Source organism: Dysidea avara, chromosome 1 (assembly GCF_963678975.1).
Source record: "Dysidea avara chromosome 1, odDysAvar1.4, whole genome shotgun sequence".
NCBI lineage: Eukaryota > Metazoa > Porifera > Demospongiae > Dictyoceratida > Dysideidae > Dysidea > Dysidea avara.
Genome location: NC_089272.1, coordinates 59,655,210 through 59,677,828, shown reverse-complemented (window position 1 = coordinate 59,677,828; position 22,619 = coordinate 59,655,210). Strand labels below are relative to the sequence as shown.

General features: G+C 39.6%; 6 protein-coding genes across 6 annotated transcripts; all 6 read left to right on the top strand.

The window, feature by feature from the left end:
- The first annotated feature begins 16 nt into the window (after positions 1 to 16).
- LOC136238340 (tubulin alpha chain-like) lies at positions 17 to 18,121 on the top strand. The gene is made up of 7 exons (XM_066028768.1): positions 17 to 159; positions 207 to 423; positions 472 to 620; positions 1,573 to 2,837; positions 2,889 to 3,120; positions 17,132 to 17,280; positions 17,375 to 18,121. The coding sequence occupies exons 1-4, from the start codon at positions 157 to 159 to the stop codon at positions 2,032 to 2,034; spliced, it is 831 nt and encodes a 276-aa protein (XP_065884840.1). The 5' UTR covers positions 17 to 156; the 3' UTR covers positions 2,035 to 2,837; positions 2,889 to 3,120; positions 17,132 to 17,280; positions 17,375 to 18,121.
- LOC136248094 (tubulin alpha chain-like) lies at positions 2,101 to 2,550 on the top strand. Its single transcript, XM_066039910.1, has one exon. The coding sequence runs from the start codon at positions 2,101 to 2,103 to the stop codon at positions 2,548 to 2,550; it is 450 nt and encodes a 149-aa protein (XP_065895982.1).
- On the top strand, positions 9,523 to 10,245 carry LOC136248088 (E3 SUMO-protein ligase ZBED1-like). Its single transcript, XM_066039902.1, has one exon. It carries the CDS (start codon positions 9,523 to 9,525, stop codon positions 10,243 to 10,245), a length of 723 nt encoding a protein of 240 aa, XP_065895974.1.
- On the top strand, positions 15,726 to 17,565 carry LOC136248080 (tubulin alpha-1D chain-like). Its single transcript, XM_066039897.1, has 4 exons — positions 15,726 to 15,737; positions 15,849 to 15,909; positions 17,132 to 17,280; positions 17,326 to 17,565. The coding sequence occupies exons 1-4, from the start codon at positions 15,726 to 15,728 to the stop codon at positions 17,563 to 17,565; spliced, it is 462 nt and encodes a 153-aa protein (XP_065895969.1).
- Positions 18,122 to 18,694: 573 nt separating the features above from the next.
- On the top strand, positions 18,695 to 20,837 carry LOC136238273 (tubulin alpha-1A chain-like). Its single transcript, XM_066028672.1, has 4 exons — positions 18,695 to 18,847; positions 18,896 to 19,118; positions 19,541 to 19,689; positions 19,742 to 20,837. Exons 1-4 carry the CDS (start codon positions 18,845 to 18,847, stop codon positions 20,720 to 20,722), a joined length of 1,356 nt encoding a protein of 451 aa, XP_065884744.1. The 5' UTR covers positions 18,695 to 18,844; the 3' UTR covers positions 20,723 to 20,837.
- A 27-nt stretch (positions 20,838 to 20,864) lies between these two features.
- LOC136238290 (tubulin alpha-1C chain-like) lies at positions 20,865 to 22,595 on the top strand. Its single transcript, XM_066028690.1, has 4 exons — positions 20,865 to 21,022; positions 21,076 to 21,295; positions 21,353 to 21,501; positions 21,551 to 22,595. The coding sequence occupies exons 1-4, from the start codon at positions 21,017 to 21,019 to the stop codon at positions 22,523 to 22,525; spliced, it is 1,350 nt and encodes a 449-aa protein (XP_065884762.1). The 5' UTR covers positions 20,865 to 21,016; the 3' UTR covers positions 22,526 to 22,595.
- The last annotated feature ends 24 nt before the right edge of the window (positions 22,596 to 22,619 follow it).

Here is a 22,619-nt window from a genome sequence, read left to right as displayed (position 1 = left end):
CTATGGGGACGCCCACAAGGCTCAATGCTTAATTTACACATGTATACTATGATTTACATTACTTTTAATCCAAATTAATGCCCACCACTACGATGGAGTGAGCAGGAACCTGAAAACATAGCTGAAAACGTAATGCACTGATCTCAGCAAGATTAAATGGTAAGCTTACATAAAGGTTTTTCACATTTTATCGCAATGTTCAATAGCGCGAGTGCGTCTCTCTTCACATAGGCCAGGCTGGGGTGCAAATTGGTAACAGTTGTTGGGAGCTGTACTGCTTAGAACATGGAATTAACCCAGATGGTAAACTGGTCCAGAATGAATTGGAAGCTACTGATTTTCGGGGTTCCTTTTTTAGTGAATCTGACAGCGGGAAATACGTGCCCAGAGCTCTGCTCGTAGACCTGGAACCGACCGTTGTTGGTGAGTTGGCTGTACTGTATAATTTATCTACAAACTGCTGTTAAACAGATGAGGTTAGAACTGGCACTTATCGTCACCTGTTTCATCCTGACCGACTCATAACAGGCAAAGAAGATGCAGCAAACAACTATTCACGTGGATTTTACACTGTTGGCAGGGATATGTTGGATCTAACCCTTGACTGCATTCGCAAGCTGGTGTATGTGTGTGTGTGTGTGTGTGTGTGTGTGTGTGTGTGTGTGTGTGTGTGTGTGTGTGTGTGTGTGTGTGTGTGTGTGTGTGTGTGTGTGTGTGTGTGTGTGTGTGTGTGTGTGTTGCTGTTGTGTCGTGTATCTCCTGTACTTGTAGACATGTCAAATTACACATGCATTGAGCTGGATCCTAAAAAAAGTTAATATAACTAATGGTTGGAATTTCACACGATCTTGAAATTTGGCTCATTTGTAGTGCTGCTTGACCTGCTAAAATATTTCAGAATCTTTTCGTTCAAATGCGCAATCACAATATTTACGGCCAATTAAAATTTTCACCATACATTTCCTGTGGGAAGTCATAAAAGTGTTTTGTCCATTACAACCCTTTCCCAAACTTGTATTGGAGCCAAACCACATGTGTCTGTTGTTGACCCTTTGCTGCCACCACTCATCATCTGGTTGGCTGAAATGTTAATTTTCTTTAGACAAATCCACTTTTTTTATTTTAGCTGTTTTTCAGGATCCAGCCCAACTTGTACATACTATAGACAATCAATTATAAACGGATAATTTATAAACATATAGTTAGTAACATACACAGCTCAATGAACTGTAGGTGGGACTGAAGTTCTAGTCAGGGGTGAGGGGTACTGGTTTTGGGTGATCTATGCCTACAGATATCCGTAATGTTACTTTGAGAGATTAAACATTTACCCACTGACTGTTCTATTAGAGTATCTTGACACAATTACAAAGGTGTCACGTGATCTTTTTTTTCTTTTCTTAATTAAAATCTGCAAAATTGGGTTTGTCGGTCCAAGCAAACAATAGGTATGGCCTTAGTAGAAATAGAAACCATTTTGAAAGTGTCTAATAGGCAATGTGTATGTCACACAGATTATTGTTTGACCGTATGAATTGTTTGACCATATGAATTTTTCCAATATTATTTTAGGCTGAGCAATGTACTGGATTGCAAGGCTTTCTAGTTTTCCGTTCCTTTGGTGGAGGTACTGGGTCAGGCTTTACATCTTTGTTACTGGATAGACTTTCTGTTGAGTTTGGCAAGAAGTCCAAGTTGGAGTTTTCAGTGTACCCAGCTCCTCAGATCTCCACTGCTGTTGTTGAGCCATACAACTCAGTATTGACCACCAGTACCACTTTGGAGCACTCTGATTGTGCCTTCATAGTTGACAATGAAGCTATTTATGATGTCTGTCGTCGTAACCTGGATATTGAGCTTCCTACATACAGTAATCTAAATCGTCTGATTGCACAAGTTGTGTCTTCAATCACTGCTTCACTGAGGTTTGAGGGTTCACTAAATTTTGATCTCAATGACATTCAGACCAACCTGATACCCTACCCTCGTGTTCACTTCCCACTCATAAGCTATGCTCCTTTGATGTCCGCTTGAGAGGCTCATCATGAGCAGTCGGATACTGAGAGCATCACCACAGCCTGTTTTGAACCAGCCAATCAGATGTTAAAGTGTGATGCCCATAATGGAAAATACATGGCCTGTTGCTTGCTGTATCGTGGTGATGTGGTACCCAAAGATGTGAATGCTGCTATTGCCAAAGTTAAAGGATTTCATTCCGTTCGGTTTGTTGACTGGTGTCCCACTGGGTTTAAAGTTGGCATCAATCATGAAACTCCTGCCGTGGTCCCGGGTGGTGACCAGGCTAAAGTAAACCGTTCTGTCTGTATGCTGTCAAATACCAGCTCTGTGGTTGAAGCTTGGGCCCGTCTGAATCACAAATTTGATCTGATGTATGCAAAGCGTGCGTTTGTTCACTGGTTTGTTGGAGTTGGTATGGAAAGTGACAAGTTTGCTTGTGCTCGTGAGAATCTTGCTGAACTGGAGATGGACTATAAAGAAGTAGTGATCCCTTCCAGTGGCATAGAGGAGAGTGATGATGAAGGATATTAGAGTTTATGAAATGTTGGAGTATTCTAGTCATGTGGCCAACTTGGTAGGTGCAGGTTTACTTACCAGACATTTTAATTTTTTTACAAATTTTTGAAAGCATTATTTTTGCAACTGTGTCGAAAATTAATTTAATAGTCTGTCGGCGCCCGGCCTTTATTCAGTTCTAAATAAATGCCAGGGGCAAAGAATGTGACGCACCTAGCTCTAGTACGCAGCTGTGGCAAGACGGTAAAAGGCGATGGATTCATGGGAAATGAGTAGATTCTTTACTTTGAGCATATAAAATGGTACGCCATGTACTATTGTGCGTATGTAACTATTAACCTCTTCTACCACAGCGTGAGTGCATGTCCATTCACGTGGGTCGAGCTGGCGTACAAGTTGGGAATGCCTGTTGGGAGTTGTATTGTCTAGAACATGGCGTTGATCCTGATGGACAAGTGCAAGAGGACAGAACACAGCCAAGTTGGAGTGAGAATGCCTGCTGCATGGGCACCTTCTTCAGTCGTACATGAGCTGGCAAGTTCGTTCCACGATCGATATTCGTTGGCCTGGAGCCTTCAGTTATAAGTAATGTAAGTATAGTGTAATAGTTAGCTGTATTGATCTAATATTACAATAAATTAACTGAGGAGTGGCACTAGGGGCCGTACAACCGTCTTATGCAATTAAGCATCCATTACATAGCTCTGTGACCGTAGAAAACCCAAAAAATTGCCTTGGCCTGTGACTTGGAGCCTTTCCCAGTGTTTGACCTGTGACTTCTTTGTACTGTTTTATTGTGGGTCCTCCAGGTAGGGCGGATCCAGGAGCTGGCAAGGGGAGGGGCACAAACAGGCTAAGTTGTAGGTGGTTGGGGAGAGCTGACTCTCTTGTTAGTTGTATTTTTTAAGCAGCAATGATCACTCTATATTAGTTGATTTTTGTCATTATGGCCTTTTGTAGATGGTTGTAAAGTCTTAAAAGGCTATGAAAGTCTTAAACACCAGCAACACGATAAATATTAAACCAGGTGTGCGTGCGCCTGGTATACTGAAATTGTTTTTGTAAAAACGTCTGTGTGTGTGTACCTACCTACCTATGTTTGTTTGTCTGTACGCACCCATGTCAGCGAAAACATTTAAAATGATTAAAAAAAAACAAACAGCCAGCATGTAAGAATTGAAAGCTAAATTAAGTCTGTATTAAACTTCCACATACATAAACTTTGCTCTGAGGTGGTTTCTTCTCGGCAGTCTGAAATATGGGTATGGCGACTCTTCATGTACTTCTTGAACAGTCTCCCTTTTGGTTTTTTAGACATTTAACTACTTTAAAACAACACTGAATGCCTCTTTGGCTACCAGAGGTAGCGTATCCTTCGGGTTAAAAGGGCACGTTACCCGTACTTACGCGAACGAAAATGAAGGGCAGCCTTGAGGCTTTCTCTACAATTCACACGAGGAAACATGATAGACACTTTATAAAACAGTTGAGAAGGTACTTCTGTATGTAATTTGCGGTTTAAAGTAGTTACGCTTCCTTAGCAGTGCATAGCTAGCAACGTATTTACCGAATTACAAAATAATCCATGAATTACGAAATACGCTGAATTACAGAATTTGCAAATTCTGATTATCTAGCTGGATTAATAATACCTATAACATGAATATAAACTAAAGTATATACATGGCTGATTAACTTAGTTAGAATGGGATAGTATTAATTGCATGGGTGCCTGGTTTTAGAAGTAGCACAGCATCAACTTGTTTTTACAGGTACTTAGTACATGCGAAGGTGCTGAGTGACAGTTGTGAGTTTGAAAGAAATGGTGGTAATATGCAGCTGTCATGAGTTACACTAATTGAGTTTGGTCTGACAAGGTGTATAGTATTTCTATCAAAGGAAGTATGGCTCTTCCATAGAGGGAAAGGGTGGGGGGGGATTTGTCCCAAATTCCCCATCCTGGATCCGCCATTGTCCTTGATTGTTGACTTGGAACAAATTAAAATCAACTGTGAATTTATGATTTGATGACAGTTGCGAACCGACCTACAGTGAATACCCATGTGTTACATGTGGTGATGTTAGTGTTTCCTATAGAGGGTTTGCACGTGACAAATATTGTGCAAATTGTATGCTTAACAACTTTTGTTAGACTGACATTTGTGAGGTTTACTTTTCAATTGAACGTAATGGGGCAAATGCACTTACTTGGTCACCATGCTTTACCAAATAAGAGAATCTCTGTCAAAAGCTAGGATAAGGTTAGAGACAAACATTAAATACTAGCACTAAGTTGGACAAGCGTAATATCATTTTTTTGTCGATTAGTCGTGAACATTAACATTTTGTACAATTTTTACAATGGCTATCCAAGTGACTAACCTAGCAAACGTGTTCCATTCTACACTGAGAATGGTCGTAGCCTTCACTCGCATACCTTGCAAGTGTCTGACAGGCAACAGTTGTTAAGCATTTTACGAAAATACATCATAGCGCATCACACGTGCAATCCCTCTATTAGCCTGAAGGAGACTATGATGATCATTTGGTATAATAAAATTGGTGGCTATAATTTCCTTTGGTTTTGACATTTGAAATTTTCTTTTGTTGTAACATCTACCAATTTAGTCTGTGTACATTGTGTACCAACCTGGCCACATGTTATCATATATGACCGGCTTTGTAATCGTGAAATGAAATTAATTAGCTTGATGATGTGGAAGTGTATGTACATATGTCATACCCCAGTGTAGCAACCAAGGTTTTTATGAGCCACACCCATTATCAAGATTGTGTACTAGTCCAGTGGCGGATCTAGGTACACAACAGGGTTGAAATTGGGTCAGTACTGTTGACCCAGATGTGACTCGGTTTAATTCAAACCGAATGGCGTAAGAATGTAGCATACGTTAGTTGATGAGTGTGGAAAGCTATAATTCTGCATGTAGATGCCAAGATGCTGACTTAGCCTACCGATACATTTTTGATATTAACAGTGTACTATATATGCAGTAGTGTGTTTGTATTGGTGATGCCATGGCTAAATTTAAATTACACATTAAAAGTTGAGAGGGTACATGTACCTTTAGGTTGACTGTCTATTGTACGCAAGTGTTGGGAGGGCACTATTAAGAGTTCATAATATTAAGTAGTGAGGGACAGTACTAACTGTAGTAGATTCAGCAAAATCACTGAGTAATGTACAGAAACACCTTTAGTATGTCGTATGGACTCTTATGCAATGATGTCACGAGCACAAGATGGCCACGTTATTTGGGGTCTAGTGTACAGAGAAATTGTTTTGATCAATCATATTTCAGCCAAGGAAGTAAATATCAAGCTCTAAGAGACGGGTACGGTTAATGAATTGTATTACATACTTCGAGATACGCACATTTGCAGTGGTATTTTTTTTTTCACTTTTACCCTTACCTTTTATAGAGGTGTGCGATTATCTAGATATATTTATCAAAATATCATAAGACTTATTGAAATAAGGATGATAGGTTATTAATCTAGATAATAGTGAACTTCCGTAAATTATTTTTTATATCTGATGGTATAAGCATCTCCTGGGGGCTCCAACTCTCCTACCACTTGGCAATAGTGTTAAGACTAACATTTTTCACTTTTTTCTAGTCTTCTCTTCAAATTGCAATCTGCTCACTTTACTGGTTACAATATTGGCAGTTTACTAAAATAAATAATTGTTTCAGTTATCGAGATATGTTAGATAATCGAGATAAGTTCAAACGAAGTATCGAGATATGCCTAAATTAGTCATCGCACACCTCTAACTTTTATCTACTGGTTGATATCTTGCTTCATAACTGAATTAAACAGTTTCTTCATAGTCGCCTGTACATTAGTCCTGGCCATCTTGTGCTCAAGATGTCATTGTGGATCCAGTTCATAGTGTACCAAGACTTTACCTCAGCCAACACCTATCAACAATTCTCTATCACCTGTAAGGGTGTTGAATTGATTTAACTTACTCAGTGACTTTGTACAGTGTTGTGAACTCTTGGAATTGTTTATTGAGATAGTATGTACTGTAGGCTGATTGGTAGAGGTGGCTTTTACTTCAACCTAAATATGCACAGGTGCATGTGTCCTATCGTGTCTCTTACCAACAGTTTGTTAACTTGAGGAGTCGTTGACATACTGACCCTGATCGTAATTTATGTAAAAACATTGTGTAATATAAGTTTTGTTATCAGTTGATCACATTTCAACGACATCCTGATGATTGTTTATTTTGACAACACATTGAACATATGATAGTGTTTTTATGTGTCACCATGTAGTAGTCGTATTCATGATGGATGTGTGTTAATAGCAGTAACTTGATCCCAACACATGATAGAGATAGTTTGATGTGTACTTGTATGCCCTCCATGCAATATTAGAATGTGACTGCTTGTGTGTTGAAATATGGCAGGTTTGTTGGAACGTATAATTTCATGCAACTTGATATTACTGAGATCATTAAAATTATTTCTTAGCTATGTGTAGTGCTGTGCAATATACTAAGTATTTAGTTAAATCGCGGTATCTGTTTTTGATACCATCTAAATCTATAACACCGCAATACCATGGATTTTAAAAACAATAGTCTTTAAAGAATGTAATGGACTGATAAGCTTACTAACACAGCTTTGAGAAAAATGTTTAGAGACTGTATTTTTGTATGTGACTCTAGTAGTGGGGTCTAAAATGGTAAGGCATATCGATAGTATAATTATAATGTGTAACAATATCGTACCGTCTTTCAGGTATCAAAACTGCTCAACATTATTTGGGGTAGTGCTGAAAAATAGTAGCAGTATTTACTCTGTGAACAAAATGACCAGATATTCAATTCCTTTAAGCGTGTACATGTGTTTCTGTTGAAACTGTTAGGGAGTATCTGACAGCTAATACATGAACATTTAAGCTTGGCTTCATCCATCTTGGTGTAGCTTACACAAAATTTCAATATCGTCATGCCGACTGAATAATTATATATCCGAATAGTCATTTCAGCACTATTTTGGGATCTAATTGGCATATTCACTACACTAATGTGATCTTATTAATGAGGTCATGAAGTATACCTTAGGGACCTACTTGACATCATTACAATTATCCAAAATTTGGTAATGATTAGTAATTAATTACCTGTTTAATTACAATTTCTAACAGTAATTACTTGAAAAAATGGTAATGAGTAGTAATTAATTACAATTACAACAAGCCTGCTTGACATGGTCACTATAATGAGGTCATGAAGTACACCGTAGCTATGTTTGGGACCAACTTGACATGGTCACTATAATGAGGTGGTCTTAATAATGAGGTCATGAAGTACACCTTAGCTATTTTTGGGACCTACTTGACATGGTCACTATAATGAGGTGGTCTTATTAATGAGGTCATGAAGTACACATTTGTTCCATATAATGTAAGGGAAAAGCTTGAAAAGCAGTTGTGTAAGTTTTATTTTGAAATACTCGAATGTCGGGCATAGCGCCAACGAAAATAATTTTGGTAGTGCACAATAGATTTTATTATCAAGATGGTGGCCATGTGTAACAATACAAAATGATAGCGGGTCATGTCTACAACGAAATATGGACCATTATGCTAGGGAAAATTTTGTTTTGTAGACAAGATTGAAACTATGAGAGTACGAATCGTTGCACATGTCCACATGTAGAGCGAAATCTTGAGCCAAGTGGTGTCTAGGGTAGCTTTAGGGTCCAGTTGCCTTACTAGCAATTGGCTTGAAATAACAATGCAAAGCCATGACATGCCAATCAGGCCTGAGCGATAGTATCGATGGTGCGATATATCACGATAGTTAGTGAACCCTCGATAGTTGATGGTGTAGCTATCGCGATACTCACGTGATTATTGCATGTTGTAACAACATGGCGGATTGCGAGTTAGTAGTCGATCGTGACAATGAGTTATTGCCACTACCTGGAGCGAAAGGAAAGGTGTGGCGATATTTTGGATTCCAGGCAAGAAATGGAGAATTCATAGAGAGAGATAAGCAGAAGAGTAACGTTGTTTTTTTGTAAGCAGTGTTTACAATCAATGAAATATTGTGGAAACATGACTAATCTACTTTTCCATTTACGGACTAAACACCCCACCGAGTTTAACAAAGTTTCTAACCCAGACAACAGTCCTAAAGGAAGGCTATCATCAGTTAATTCAAAGGCTGCTAGTAACAGCGCAGATAGCAGACAACTTACGCTACTAGCGACGATTCAAGCAACACTTCCACTGCCGAAGTCTTCCACCTGTTACAAAAAGGTAACTGATGCAATATGCTACTTTCTTGCTTGTGACATGCAACCATACGATACCGTGAATGATGAAGGATTTTGTCATATGCTGAAAGTCATAGAGCCACGTTATTCACCACCGGACAGAAAAACAATTGCTAATACTTACTTTCCAAAGCTGTATGAAGCAGGAAGAGAGAAAGTCAAAGTAAATCTTCAGAATGCTGGATCCTTTTCTATTACCACAGATATGTAGACTTCACGAGCCAAGCATTCATACACTGCCTTAACAGTGCATTACTTAAACAATGATTTTGAGTTGTGCTGCCATATGCTTGATACAAAAGAGTTTCAAGAGGAACACACTGGAATGCAAATTGCAGCAGAACTGAGGGACATTCTTGAAAGCTGGGGTCTATCTGAGGAATGTTTGGTAGCAACAACTGACAATGGATCAAACATTGTGAATGCACTAGACCAACTGGATTGGATTAATATTAGGTGCTTTGCTCATACACTGCAGTTGGCAGTGCTTAAAGTAGTTAATGTTCCGGCTGTATCCAAAGCCCTGGCACGCCTGTCGAAATCTGGTAAGCCATTTCAATCGTTCAGCCAAATCAACAAGTCTCTTGAGGAAGAAGCAAGTAGATCTGAAGCATAAGCCATTGTGCCTATTCAGGAAGTTGCAACGAGATGGAACTCTTCTTATTATATGGCCGGAAGAGTTCTTAATCAACAACAACCAATCCGTGCTACATTAATGGAGTTGAAGAAAGGTGAGTTGATGCCCACTGATGGTGAATTTAAAACTTTAGAGCATTTAGTTAAAGTCATGAAACCATTTGTCGACATAACAGAAGCCCTTGGTGCTGAGAAATGGGTGACTGTTTCCACACTTACACCACTTTTGTACAAAATTCTGAATGTTTACCTGAAAGTTTCTTCAGACGATGACAGAGTAGTCGTATCAATGAAAGAAGCAATGTACCGTGATCTCAGTGGTCAATATCATGGCACTCAACGTGTGGTTTTAAATAAAGCTGCCTTTTTAGATGCTAGATTCAAGTCTTTGCCATTTCTAAAGCCTGAAGAAAAGGATGACATAGCTACTGCCATTGTTGAAGAGATTGTACGTTTAACTCCTGTTTCACAAAGAACTAATGATGACACTGACAGTCACGACACATGCACCACTCCTAAACCTAAGCGACCTCGTGGAGAACATGTACTTCTTGAGATACTAAGTGATGTATTTATACCAACAACTACAGGTGGAAATGAAGTCCTTGATGATAACAGTGACCCTCCTCGTCTTCAAGCCAGTTTAGAAATGAAAGCATATTTGAAAGAAGAAACAACTGATGACTCTCCATTACAGTGGTGGAAGAGGAATGCTTTTCGCTATCCACTTTTATCTAAAATAGCACGAAGATAGTTGTGCATACCTGCTACATCTGTGCCAAGTGAAAGGGTATTTAGTGCAGCTGGTCACATTGCCAATCAGAAACGTGCTTGTTTACTTCCAGAAAATATTAGAATGTTAGTGTTTCTGGCTGAAAATCTACAATAACTAATTGAACTAACAGAATTATCACTATTTGTATTGTCTAATACACCTATTGCTACTTCTATTGTACCATTTGTACTATTTGGTTGAATCATTAAATGATTTTTTTAAAAAATACAGTTTAAAACAACATGATGTAGTCGTTGCTATGTATATACATTTTTGAGAATGATTGACCTCTCAGGCTCCAAAATCTCCTATCCTCTCTTAATATTACTGCATACTGTATCTGTTAAGAAATAACAGTGATAGGCTATACAATGGCATAATAATTATAATTGTGGTGAAATTGTTCATGTACTTATGACAGACACCTTTCATTCTGTACCATGGTAAAATCACCAATCCATACATTTATACCATTGAACTATTTATTTAGCCTTACATAATATTTCACACTTATTTGTACAGTGTAATTAAGGAAGCCACTTACCAACAATAATTCACCCAAAGGTCCGAAGAGTAACTGTTGGTGACAGGTTTCACTGTATTTTCTGATCATTTAATATTTATTACTATTACTAACACTTTACAGTGACCAGCACTGAAGGTCTGACAGCAACATGTGCTGTAGCCTTAGGATTACCTAACCTAATTGCAAGGACTTAGACTTATTGACTTGACATAGTGACTGACTTAATGACTGAAATGGCTGGCATGGTGATTATTAGATCTTCAAAAGTTGTCTATGACTATCGGGATAGTATTCACTATCGGGATAGTTTCATTGCAACTATCGTGATAGCAAAATTTTTACTATCGCTCAGGCCTAATGCCAATGCAATTGTAGTTCACAGGGGCGTACCAAGGGGGGTTTCCAGGGGTTTCAGGAAACCCCTTTGGATTTTACACACCACTTGAAACATTAAGAAATTGAAACCTCAGGTTTCCAGAATCTGGAATCTACCTTGGAACAAGACGCATTGTAAACTTTTATCTTAGTTATAAATACTCACAAGATAGCAACACTTATAGCTTATGATTTTGGTGAAAAGATCGAGATACTCTAATAAAGCAGTCAGGCAATATAAACTACTCTAATATAACAGTCACTTAGCTGAAGTGGAAACCCCTTTTCAAAATTCCTGCGTACGCTCCTGGTTCAGCAGTTGCACGCTTCTGTAGCACAGGATCACACGTAGTAGAGACTGAGTACTGAACGAGTTCCAAACTTAGCAGATTGAAATTTATCATTTTTTCAAGATTTAAAATTTTCATAGAACCTTTGCAATTCGAATATTTCGAAAATATAATATATTTCCTTCAAAAACAACCTGTTATATGGTATGCTTAGCACTTACTCTTAACTTGGTCACTATAATGAAGTTAATGAGGTCATGAAGTACACATTAGCTATGTTTGGGACCTACTTGACATGGTCACTATAATGAGGTGGTCTTATTAATGAGGTCATGAAGTATACATTAGCTATGTTTGGCACTTACTTGTAACACAGTCACTATAATGAGGTGGTCTTATTAAAGGGGTAGCTGCTAATATACTATGATAACAAAGTGGCCACTAACTAAGAGAGGTTTTTATAGAAGGGCTTAATGAAATTTAACAACATGAATATGTTTTCATTTGTTCACTATATCTGCTGCTACATTTCAATGAATTTTTGATATTTGATTTCCTGTTATACTTTACATGCGAAATAAATGATAAGGTTTGGTGAATTTGACAAATTGTAAATATGTATATACCAACTAGTAAATATATGCATCAAGATCTGTGAAAACACCGCGTATTGTAATTGCGCATTTTTGAATTCGTATTTTTCTATTATCTGCATAGCTAAGGGAATGCTCTGTTAAAGTTTCAGTTAGAGCTGAGACAAGTATAGTTTCGTAACATTCGGATGCTACTTTACCCCACCAAGCTTTGCTACCATGGATACTACAGGTCTGGAGGAAGGAAAATTGAGTTGGTCAGGCCAGATAGGCTTGAGCATATTTATATAGCTAGCTAGCTAGCAGTGAAATATCACTAAAATTGCATATCTGAGTGTCTAATTTTCAAAAATTTCCTGTGAGGACATGCCCCCAGACCCCCCTAGAATGCTCTTCGCACACTGTGCAACAGCTCCTCTCTCATTGGCATGTATATAGTAGCAATTTCAACATTATAGTCAGGGGACACAGCATGAAACTTGTTAATTTAGTTATAGCTATAGTTCTCCTTACCATAAACTTCCAAAATGGTATCACGATTTTTAAAATTCATAACTCAGTGATACATAGTGCAATTGTAATGAACTTTTCAGGTAACATTACTCAATCTATGCTCTACAGTGCACTAACAGTGACAAGCAATTCAGTGATTTTAATGAGAATGTGGTAGATAACTTCATTTCACTGCCATGTTTCTTTAAAATGTATGTACCTATTGATAGTGACTGATGCCATACCTTTTGCACCTTTTATGTGATTATCATGTGTAATGAAAACTTTCTACACAGCATTTTGTTCATTGCTGCTTTAGTTCAATTTCCATAAACAATTATATGGTTATTACCAAAAATGTATGTACCCACACATATTTATAGCTATCATAGTAGTTTTTACTGTACAGTACATACAATTATCATGGAATAAAATTACAGAAGGGTTTTAGGATAGATTGTTTACTTTGGGATATAATGTATGCATGGAAAAATGGATTTTGTCAGCTGTTTACACCTATCTTTCGGTGTGACTTATATACTTCCTTGTATACTTTTACTTTCTTTTCTAAGTCTGGACCTGCTGTGTAGCCTTCTAGGTATGCAAACATGTACTGCTTTACCTTGCGGAAATAGTTTTTGATATTCTCGAGCATCACCGAATCAAGTCCATTGGGAACATTAGTACGTAATCGTGGTAAAGTGTAATTTGTAAAGCTTCGTGTATATCGCTTTGCTTGACCCCAACATCTTTCTATGGGGTTAAGCTCGCAATGAAACTTTGGTAACATGATGCAAATGTGTCCACGATCATGTAGAAAATGTTCTAGTTTGGTCATTTCATTCATGAAGTCAGGATGAGTCGAGATTTCTTTCCTCATGTTTTCAAGTTTCATTGATTTTTTGTATTTGCCTCTTTCAGTTAGTACTTGAATAAGGCCCTTTGGAATACCAATATTAAAGACCATTCACTGGGGTCTCTCATCCCATTCTGTGTCACGTAAGCATGGCTGCTTTCCCCCAGGCTTGGCATTCATATTGTTCGCATTTAATGCATCATCGGCGTAGGCATTGTGACAACTGCTGTTGTCAAATACCCATACCACACGATATCCTACATCTTTCGGATACTTAATATCAGCTATTTTTATTGCATGTTCCATTTGAGTGAGGAATTTGTCTGAGGTCCAATAACCTTCTCAACTCTCTCCATATTCCAAAAATTGACGAGCTTCTTTTTTAATGTTGTTCCCATATGTGTGTTCAGCCAGAGAAAATTCTGTGTCACTAAGATGAAGGTAACCATTAAACTCATCAATAAAGTCTGATACCATTATACCGGAACCTTTGCTTTTAGGCTTAATTGCAAAATTATCCTTTTCACCCCATTGTGTCCCTTGGTCTTCATTAGCTGAAAATATGGATTCATCATGGAATAACACAATAGTTTTCTGTAATTGCTCTTCAGGTGGACATCTTAAATCTTCTGGTAGGCACTGGGCAGCTTGAGGTGTGGGGGCATTATCTTTGTTTATAATTCCAATTGATACCATTTTCTGAATGAACTTTTTACGACAAGCAACTACGTCCTCTCTCTCGTGGCTGTCAATATAAACACCTTTCTTTCTATCTAACACTTTAAAATCAAGATGGTGCAGCCATCTTCTTGCAGTATCAACACTTATTTTGCGAGGAAATCCAGGCTCGAGCACACTATTGGGTAAAAGTTCGTTATTTACCCACTGGCAAAATGAAGCAATGGTCATGTTGGGTTTACCTTTTACATTAGCGTTTTCCCCTGACATACTTTCTCACATGCTTGTTTAACTCCTCATTTTGTCCCAAGACTCCAGTCTGCTGGTACTTTCCTTGCAGTGAACCTGGAAATGATCCATCATTGCATAAAAAGGTTCCCCTCCATTCACGAACAGTTCGTTCACTTTTTCCAACTAAATCACCTATCACTTTAGCAGCAAACGTTAGCTGAAGGCCTAAAATGTTTACTATTAGATAGTGCAGCAACAGAGACAGTGACATTAGATCGTCTCTGTCAAGTGAATTTACCCAGTCTTTTGCATGGCCATGGATTAATTCATCCTCTAGCTGTTGCAGTTTCAGCTGGTGAAGTGTAGTCTTCGTCATCTTGGGAATCATAATCACTGAAAGTGGGTACAATCTCTTCAGCTGTTTCACTATGATCTCCAGTTGCAGGCACAACGCTTTCAGTTGAAACAGTACTGACTTCTGTGGTCTCATTTTCTGACATGTCACTAGAGTTTAAAGTACTAGAAAATTCAAGAGCAGGGTCTGTTATATGTTCCTCAATAATAGAACTTGTTTTATCTTCAGAAATACCTTCATTCGATTTGGAGGAGCATTCTTGTGTTTTACATTTCTTCTGGCGGTGTGCTCTGGCTACTCCCAGCTGTAAACTTCTTTTTGACTTAGGTGGCATCAATAACAATCATCAAATAAACAACAATCACCTGTAGAGCGAACTTAGACACGTTTCTATCATTCAACAATAATAGTGTGAGGTGTGCATTAAATAGAATAACGTGGCAACGGGTGGTTTTTTTTAAAACTACACCAATCGATAGCCCATCAAAAGTTATGCAAAAAATGTATGGGTTGCTAAGGGAGTGTTATAGGAAAATTTGGAGTTATTTAGCTGGAAAGTTTTGGAAGTTTATGGTAAGGAGAACTGTAGCAATTAGAAGTTCAAGGGGGTCTGGGGGTGCAACCCCCAGGAGCTGCAGAATTTTTACAATTTAAAGGCTTGAAAATACCTTAAAATTTAAAATTGATGCTAAATTTTAAAGTAAAACTAGCTAGCAACTTGCAACTTTCCCCCCAAATTTCACAGGGAACCCATACAGCATGGCCCCCTTTAGCTAGGACTATACAGTGGATTCACACAGCTACAATAAAAAGCTGCACAGCTACAAAAATACAGTATACTGCTATACTGGTTTGTATGAAGTGAACGGATCATCACGTAAATATACTGGTGGACAGTCATGAGACCAATCAGTATTCAAAAATGGCGCGATGTGGGTGAGACTGAGAGTTTGCTCAGTATCTCGACAGGACGAGTGGGTAGTTGAAGAGGAGTGATTTCTATTCAACATCTCATCCAGATGGCCACCGTGTAATGTATGAGTGTACAGCTTCTTGCCGCGGAATGAATCATCTGGTTTGTCACTGCCAGCCCTTCGCCCAGTAAAAGAAGCCAAGAGAGACAAGCCAAGGAATGCTAATGATTATTTTATGAAGATTGAATTGTGATATAAGTGTGCTGGTTTAGAATCAAAGAAGGCACCTGCCTTACCAGGGCTCAACCCAGAATATAAACCTAGAGGGGCCAAGTAAGTCGCTTTGGATTCTAGGTGGGTCTGGGGGCATGCTCCCCCAGGAAAATTTTGAAAATTTAGGTGTAAATATACTCAATTTTGGTGAAATTTTACTGTGATGCCATTGAATATTGACCATTGGATTATACAACTTTGGGATCAATTAAACCTTTCCATTTCTCAAGGCTTTAGGTATAAACCTAGGGGGGCAATAGCTAACCCAGAGGGGGCCTGTGCCCCCCCTAGATTAACCCCTGCTTACACATGATAAATGCCAACTGTCAGCACACGTGATACTGTACGTAGAACCCACAATCATTTCTCTACGAAACGATACAAATGCTATGCTGTACTGTAAGGTAATTGGAGGTACTATACATGTAGTTCTGTGCTTTAGTTAGGCTGAGAAACTAGGTAACTACTCGTGTCATGCATTTTCAATAACATCTGTAAAATGTACGTAGCTACATGTAGATGTGATCGTCCAAAGATTGCATGAGAGTAATGTAGTTCGAGCTGGTCAGCTAGTTGGTTCCAACTCCTGATTATTGGTCCGGCTCAGGCCTGACCAACCGGACCGTCTCCTCTGGCCTTGTACTAACATGTTAAACCAGTTGTACAAGTATTGTCACTCCTTGTGGAAACTGGAATTTATATATTTTGTTATAGTTTAAACAATGGTCATACTGGAGCTATAACAAAGTGTTTGCAGTGTACACCCAATAACCATTAATTGTGTTCATTAATTATTGACATGACATTTGAAGCGTCGAAGCTTTGGTAACATTTTCAAAAGAAGCATGTATTTGTACATTTGTTCCAGCCGTACATATGCTAAAGAAAGTTTAGAATTTCAGCGTTACAAAATACAGTAATAGCAACAATCGATTTGTATAGCAACGATTGGGGAAATAAATTGTAGGCTCCTAATAAATCAGTTGTAGCTTACAACTACAATAATATAGAGAGTTGAATCTTGTACCATCGTATTCTCCATAAACAGGAGAATTCATAGAAGGGTACTGTATCCCTTGTATTCACCACAGACAAAGTCAAAATCAGAGAGGAAAACAATCTTTCCGACATGATGTAAATAAACGCTCATATCTCACATTTCCTTCAATGCACTTTTAACAGAACAAATAATATTGTTTAACATGCTAAACTTTTGTCTACTATATATGGTTACATTAATGTGCGTGTTTATACAACTTTAGTAATTATTCTTATTTCACAGATGAGGTGAGGACTGGCACCTACCATCAGTTGTTCCATCCTGAACAACTCATCACTGGTAAAGAAGATGCTGCTAACAATTATGCTCGTGGTTACTACACTGTTGGGAAGACACTAATTGACCTGGTGATGAGCAGAATTCATAAACTGGTAAGACAAATGTATATTGTATATCTGTGATGGTGTATTGTCCAGGCTGACCAGTGTACTGGATTACAAGGTTTTCTCATTTTCCACTCCTTAGATGGAGGTACTGGGTCTGGTTTTACCTCCCTGTTGATGGAGAGTGACTACAGAAAGAAGCCAATGTTGGAGTTTACCATATACCCAGCCGTCCGGTACTTTTTGCTTATTGGACTGCCCCACAGGCCTCAAGTGGAGAAACACCATTCGCCTTATTATATGGCCAGGATGCAAGAGTGCCTTCTAGTTTAGATTTTTATCTTCCCTCACCTCATTCCCCTGTTATAGAGACGGATTATGGTAAGGAGTAGTTCGGGGAGATGAAGCAGGCCAGACAGTTGGCACAGAAAACAATAAGGCAAGCTCAGAAAGGACAGAAGTACCGGTACGACAAAACAGCAAAGGAGAAAAGAATTGAGGAAGGTGATATTGTGATGCTGAAGGTAGAACCAAGGTTTAAGCTGGACCACCCTTACAAAGGGCCATACAGAGTTAAGGAGGTAACACCTACTAATGTATTTATACAACAGATTAATGACCCCGGCAGTGAAGTGCTAGATGTCTCCATTCAGAGAGTATCTAAGTGTAGTACCAACCTGGAGACTGCTGCACCTTGGCTTGGACACAGTGGTAAGTCCAGGCGTCGTTGTCAGCTCTGGAAGGTACAGACTCGTAGATCGACAGGCAGCAATAAAGTAGAGGCTAATTTAAAGAAGGCTGGACATTTAACTGACTCATAGGTACAATAGTCGTTTTTAAAAATTTGTTTGTGTTACTAATGATATTATAATTATTGCCGCCGTCTCACGGAAGCCATAGGACATAGTTGCTTGCCCCCTTAATAATGGATTTCGATTGATCAGCAATACTAAACGTTTAGCGCTGCCGGAATGTTGGCGGCTCCAATCAGATTACTCCATTTCAAATTGATTATGTAATGCATCTATTTCAAACGACTCGCAACTCACGGTAATTACATCCGGTGAGTTTACCGCTTAAAATCATAGCGAAAATGGGCATACAAACTCACCAATTCTGTTGGGTTCGCTAAACATTCCAGAGCTTTTTTTTTTTTGTACACAGTTTCACCAGACCCTCTTTAGGGCCAATGTCTGTATCAGGCATGGGCATGAGCAAAGCCACCCTCATCACGAAAAATATCCCGCTAAAAAGCTTTTAAAAACATTAGCAACGAATTCTAAATCTTCCTTAATCCATGATAGTGCCTCATAGGACTGATTTTTCATGTTTTGTCCAGTCACCTCATGTTTTGTCCAGTCACCCCATGTTGGTCGGTTTTATGTGTTCCGTATACTTCGAGTATGCGCAAGTCACAAATTCCCCTATATCAACAATGATTTCAATTCTAGCCAATCAAAATCGAGTATACCACGATGCCATGACAACCACATATAAACTAGGCCCTATATAAACCTCGTGGTAAGGTGACAGTTCAATTGAGACGCGTTACAGACTGTCGTTATTCTTCTATTCGTGTTTCATTGTCAATATCACTTAGCTCCTAATAAACATGGTAAGGTTAGAAGCAGTGTTCGATGTAAATACTGCTAGTTTTTCACAGCGTGAGTGTATCTCTATCCACGTTGGACAAGCTGGCGTTCAGATTGGAAATGCTTGCTGGGAACTTTACTGCTTGGAGCATGGCATTCAACCCGACGGGCAGATGCCATCAGATAAGACTGTTGGAGGTGGCGACGATTCTTTCAACACTTTCTTCAGCGAAACTGGAGCTGGGAAACACGTGCCACGAGCCGTATTCGTTGATCTAGAGCCCACTGTAGTAGGTAAGAGTATCAAGGGACCAGTGCCTGTTTGCCTAACTTAGTATTCCCTGTATTCAGCCCCCTATCGCTTGTTATTATTAATTACTATTATTATTGTTATTAGAACTTTACAGTGACCAGCACTGAAAGTCTTTGGATTACCTAACAAGAACTGGAGACTTTAAATGATTACTTAACCTAGCTAATAATAAGGTGAAACAGAAAAGGGCCAAAGAAAGGAAAAAAAATCCCTCCAACCCCAGGATTCAAACTGCAGGCCACCCAATGTCTAGTTAAGTGCCACACTTGGTCTCCAGGAGGGATGGATTTTTTTCCTTTAAGCCTAAGTGTTTATTATTATTAGCACTTTACGGTGATTAGCACTGAAGATCTGACAGCAACATGTCCTTGTAATTGATTTCATAAAATAATCCTTTCCACAGATGAGGTGAGGACTGGCACCTACCGTCAATTGTTCCACCCTGAACAACTTGTCACTGGTAAAGAAGATGCTGCTAACAATTATGCTCGTGGTCACTACACTGTTGGTAAGGAGCTTGTTGATCTTGTGCTGGACAGAGTCCGTAAACTGGTGAGCTATTGCAATGATTTTGTAGCTGAGGTATTGTTTGATTGTGTTTCAGGCTGACCAATGTACTGGACTACAAGGTTTCCTCATTTTCCACTCCTTCGGTGGAGGTACTGGATCTGGTTTTGCTTCCCTGTTGATGGAACGTCTCTCTGTTGACTATGGCAAGAAGTCCAAATTGGAGTTCGCAGTGTACCCTGCTCCTCAGATCTCCACTGCTGTTGTTGAGCCATACAACTCCATCCTGACCACCCATACCACTTTAGAGCACTCTGATTGTGCCTTCATGGTTGATAATGAAGCTATTTACGACATCTGTCGTCGTAACCTGGATATTGAGCGTCCTACATACACTAATTTGAATCGCCTGATTGGTCAAATTGTGTCTTCAATCACTGCTTCACTGAGGTTTGATGGTGCCCTGAATGTTGACCTCACTGAGTTCCAGACCAACTTGGTACCTTATCCTCGTATCCATTTTCCCCTGGTCACCTATGCTCCAGTTATTTCTGCAGAGAAGGCTTACCATGAGCAGCTGAGTGTTGCTGAAATCACTAATGCCTGCTTTGAGCCATCCAACCAGATGGTGAAGTGTGATCCTCGTCATGGCAAGTACATGGCCTGCTGTATGCTCTACCGAGGTGACGTGGTACCTAAAGATGTGAATGCTGCGATTGCTACAATCAAGACCAAACGTACCATCCAGTTTGTGGATTGGTGTCCCACTGGCTTCAAGGTTGGCATCAATTACCAGCCACCCACTATGGTCCCTGGTGGTGACCTTGCTAAGGTACAACGTGCTGTGTGTATGTTGTCCAACACCACTGCCATTGCTGAGGCTTGGGCTCGTCTTGATCACAAGTTTGACTTAATGTATGCCAAGCGTGCATTTGTTCACTGGTATGTTGGTGAAGGTATGGAGGAAGGTGAATTCTCTGAGGCTCGTGAGGATCTTGCTGCTCTTGAGAAAGACTACGAAGAAGTTGGTGTTGACTCGGCTGAAGGAGAAGGTGAAGATGAGGGTGAAGAGTACTAACTCACATTTTTAAACTGAACACTGGTCCCTAGTGGGATAGCATTTAATAAACATGTTCATGTGTATATTCCTTGTTTTGTTTAATCAGGAATCAAATACCACAATCGATATCAAATCAGTGCGAGCTCGAGTTTGTGCATCATTCTTTGCACCGTTCCTGTTGCTACAAAAGGATATGGTGTGCTACCTGAGGTTTGATATCAAATTGCGTGGTAGACATCGCTTGGCTTCTAGCGTTTATAAGATGAAGCCTTCTGGTTATTCATCACTTTCCAACGAGCTCTTTGTAGCGAAATGGTGGTAAGTAGAATTACACACGTTATTCATAATACTCAGTTTCTCTCTACTTGCAGCGCGAGTGTATATCAGTTCACGTTGGCCAGGCCGGTGTTCAGATAGGCAATGGTTGCTGGGAGTTGTATTGTCTGGAACATGGGATTAAACCTGATGGCCAACTAAAGGACGAGAAAGTTGGCGACACTCACGACTCCCATAGCACTTTCTTCAACGACGCTTCCGGCGGTAAATGCGTTCCTAGAGCAATATTCGTTGACCTGGAGCCAACTGTGATAGGTCAGCAGTTGTTAACTAGTGTTTATTACTTGTTAAACATGTGTGGATGATTAACAGATGAGGTGAGAACTGGCACCTATCGTCAGCTATACCACCCTGAACAACTCATCACTGGTAAAGAAGATGCTGCAAATAATTATGCTCGTGGCCACTACACTGTTGGTAAAGGATTGGTGGATCAAACACTGGACAAGATCCGCAAGCTGGTAAGATTACTACAACCTGAGCTGTTTGTTGTTTGAGTATTTTTATTAGGCTGACCAGTGTACTGGACTGCAAGGTTTTCTGGTGTTCCGTTCTTTTGGTGGTGGCACTGGGTCAGGATTTGCTTCTCTAATAATGGAACGCCTCTCTGCAGACTATGGCAAGAAGTGTAAGCTGGAGTTCTCCATCTACCCAGCTCCCCAAATCGCCACTGCTGTTGTAGAGCCATACAACTCCATCCTGACCACTCACAGCACATTAGAACACTGTGACTGTTCCTTCATGGTCGACAATGAAGCTATTTATGACATCTGTCGTCGTAACCTGGGCATCGAGCGTCCGAATTATACCAACCTCAACCGTCTGATTGCCCAAGTTGTGTCTTCGATTACAGCTTCATTGAGGTTTGAGGGTTCACTGAATGTTGACCTGAATGAATTCCAAACTAACCTAGTGCCCTACCCTCGCATCCATTTTCCTCTGGTCACCTATGCTCCAATAATCTCTGCAGACAAAGCTTATCATGAGCAGCTTGACACTGATACTATCACAAAAGCCTGCTTTGATCCAGCCAGTCAGATGTTAAAGTGTGATGCCCGTAGTGGCAAGTATATGGCCTGTTGTTTGCTGTATCGTGGAGATGTGGTGCCCAAAGATGTAAATGCTGCTATTGTTAAAGTGAAGGGGCTACGGAACATCCAGTTTGTGGACTGGTGCCCCACTGGCTTCAAAGTTGGCATCAATCATGAAACACCTGCTGTGGTTCCAGGTGGAGATCTGTCTAAGGTGAAGCGTGCAGTTTGTATGCTGTCAAACACCAGTGCAGTAGCTGAGGCTTGGGCTCGACTTGACCACAAGTTTGATCTGATGTACGCCAAGCGTGCATTTGTTCACTGGTACGTTGGTGAGGGAATGGAGGAAGGTGAATTTGCTGAGGCTCGTGAAGATCTTGCTGCTCTGGAAAAAGATTATGAAGAAGTGTCTGCTCCTTCTGCTGATGATGACGAGGAAAACGAAGAATATTAGAATCATTGTGTGAAAGAAAAGTATTATTTGTGTATATAAATATTATTATAGAATGAAGGCCTGCAATATATTTTAGCAAATAATATAGAATGGA

Coding starts and splice junctions, on each gene's coding strand:
- LOC136238340 (XM_066028768.1), top strand. Junction 424..471: donor CCTGGAACCGACCGTTGTTG/GTGAGTTGGCTG, acceptor GCTGTTAAACAG/ATGAGGTTAGAACTGGCACT. Junction 621..1,572: donor TTGACTGCATTCGCAAGCTG/GTGTATGTGTGT, acceptor ATATTATTTTAG/GCTGAGCAATGTACTGGATT.
- LOC136248094 (XM_066039910.1), top strand. CDS start 2,101: ATGTTAAAGTGTGATGCCCATAATGGAAAATACATGGCCTGTTGCTTG.
- LOC136248088 (XM_066039902.1), top strand. CDS start 9,523: ATGGCCGGAAGAGTTCTTAATCAACAACAACCAATCCGTGCTACATTA.
- LOC136248080 (XM_066039897.1), top strand. Junction 15,910..17,131: donor TATAAACCTAGAGGGGCCAA/GTAAGTCGCTTT, acceptor CTTATTTCACAG/ATGAGGTGAGGACTGGCACC. Junction 17,281..17,325: donor TGAGCAGAATTCATAAACTG/GTAAGACAAATG, acceptor TGTATTGTCCAG/GCTGACCAGTGTACTGGATT.
- LOC136238290 (XM_066028690.1), top strand. Junction 21,296..21,352: donor CCTGGAGCCAACTGTGATAG/GTCAGCAGTTGT, acceptor GATGATTAACAG/ATGAGGTGAGAACTGGCACC. Junction 21,502..21,550: donor TGGACAAGATCCGCAAGCTG/GTAAGATTACTA, acceptor TATTTTTATTAG/GCTGACCAGTGTACTGGACT.
- LOC136238273 (XM_066028672.1), top strand. Junction 19,119..19,540: donor TCTAGAGCCCACTGTAGTAG/GTAAGAGTATCA, acceptor TCCTTTCCACAG/ATGAGGTGAGGACTGGCACC. Junction 19,690..19,741: donor TGGACAGAGTCCGTAAACTG/GTGAGCTATTGC, acceptor ATTGTGTTTCAG/GCTGACCAATGTACTGGACT.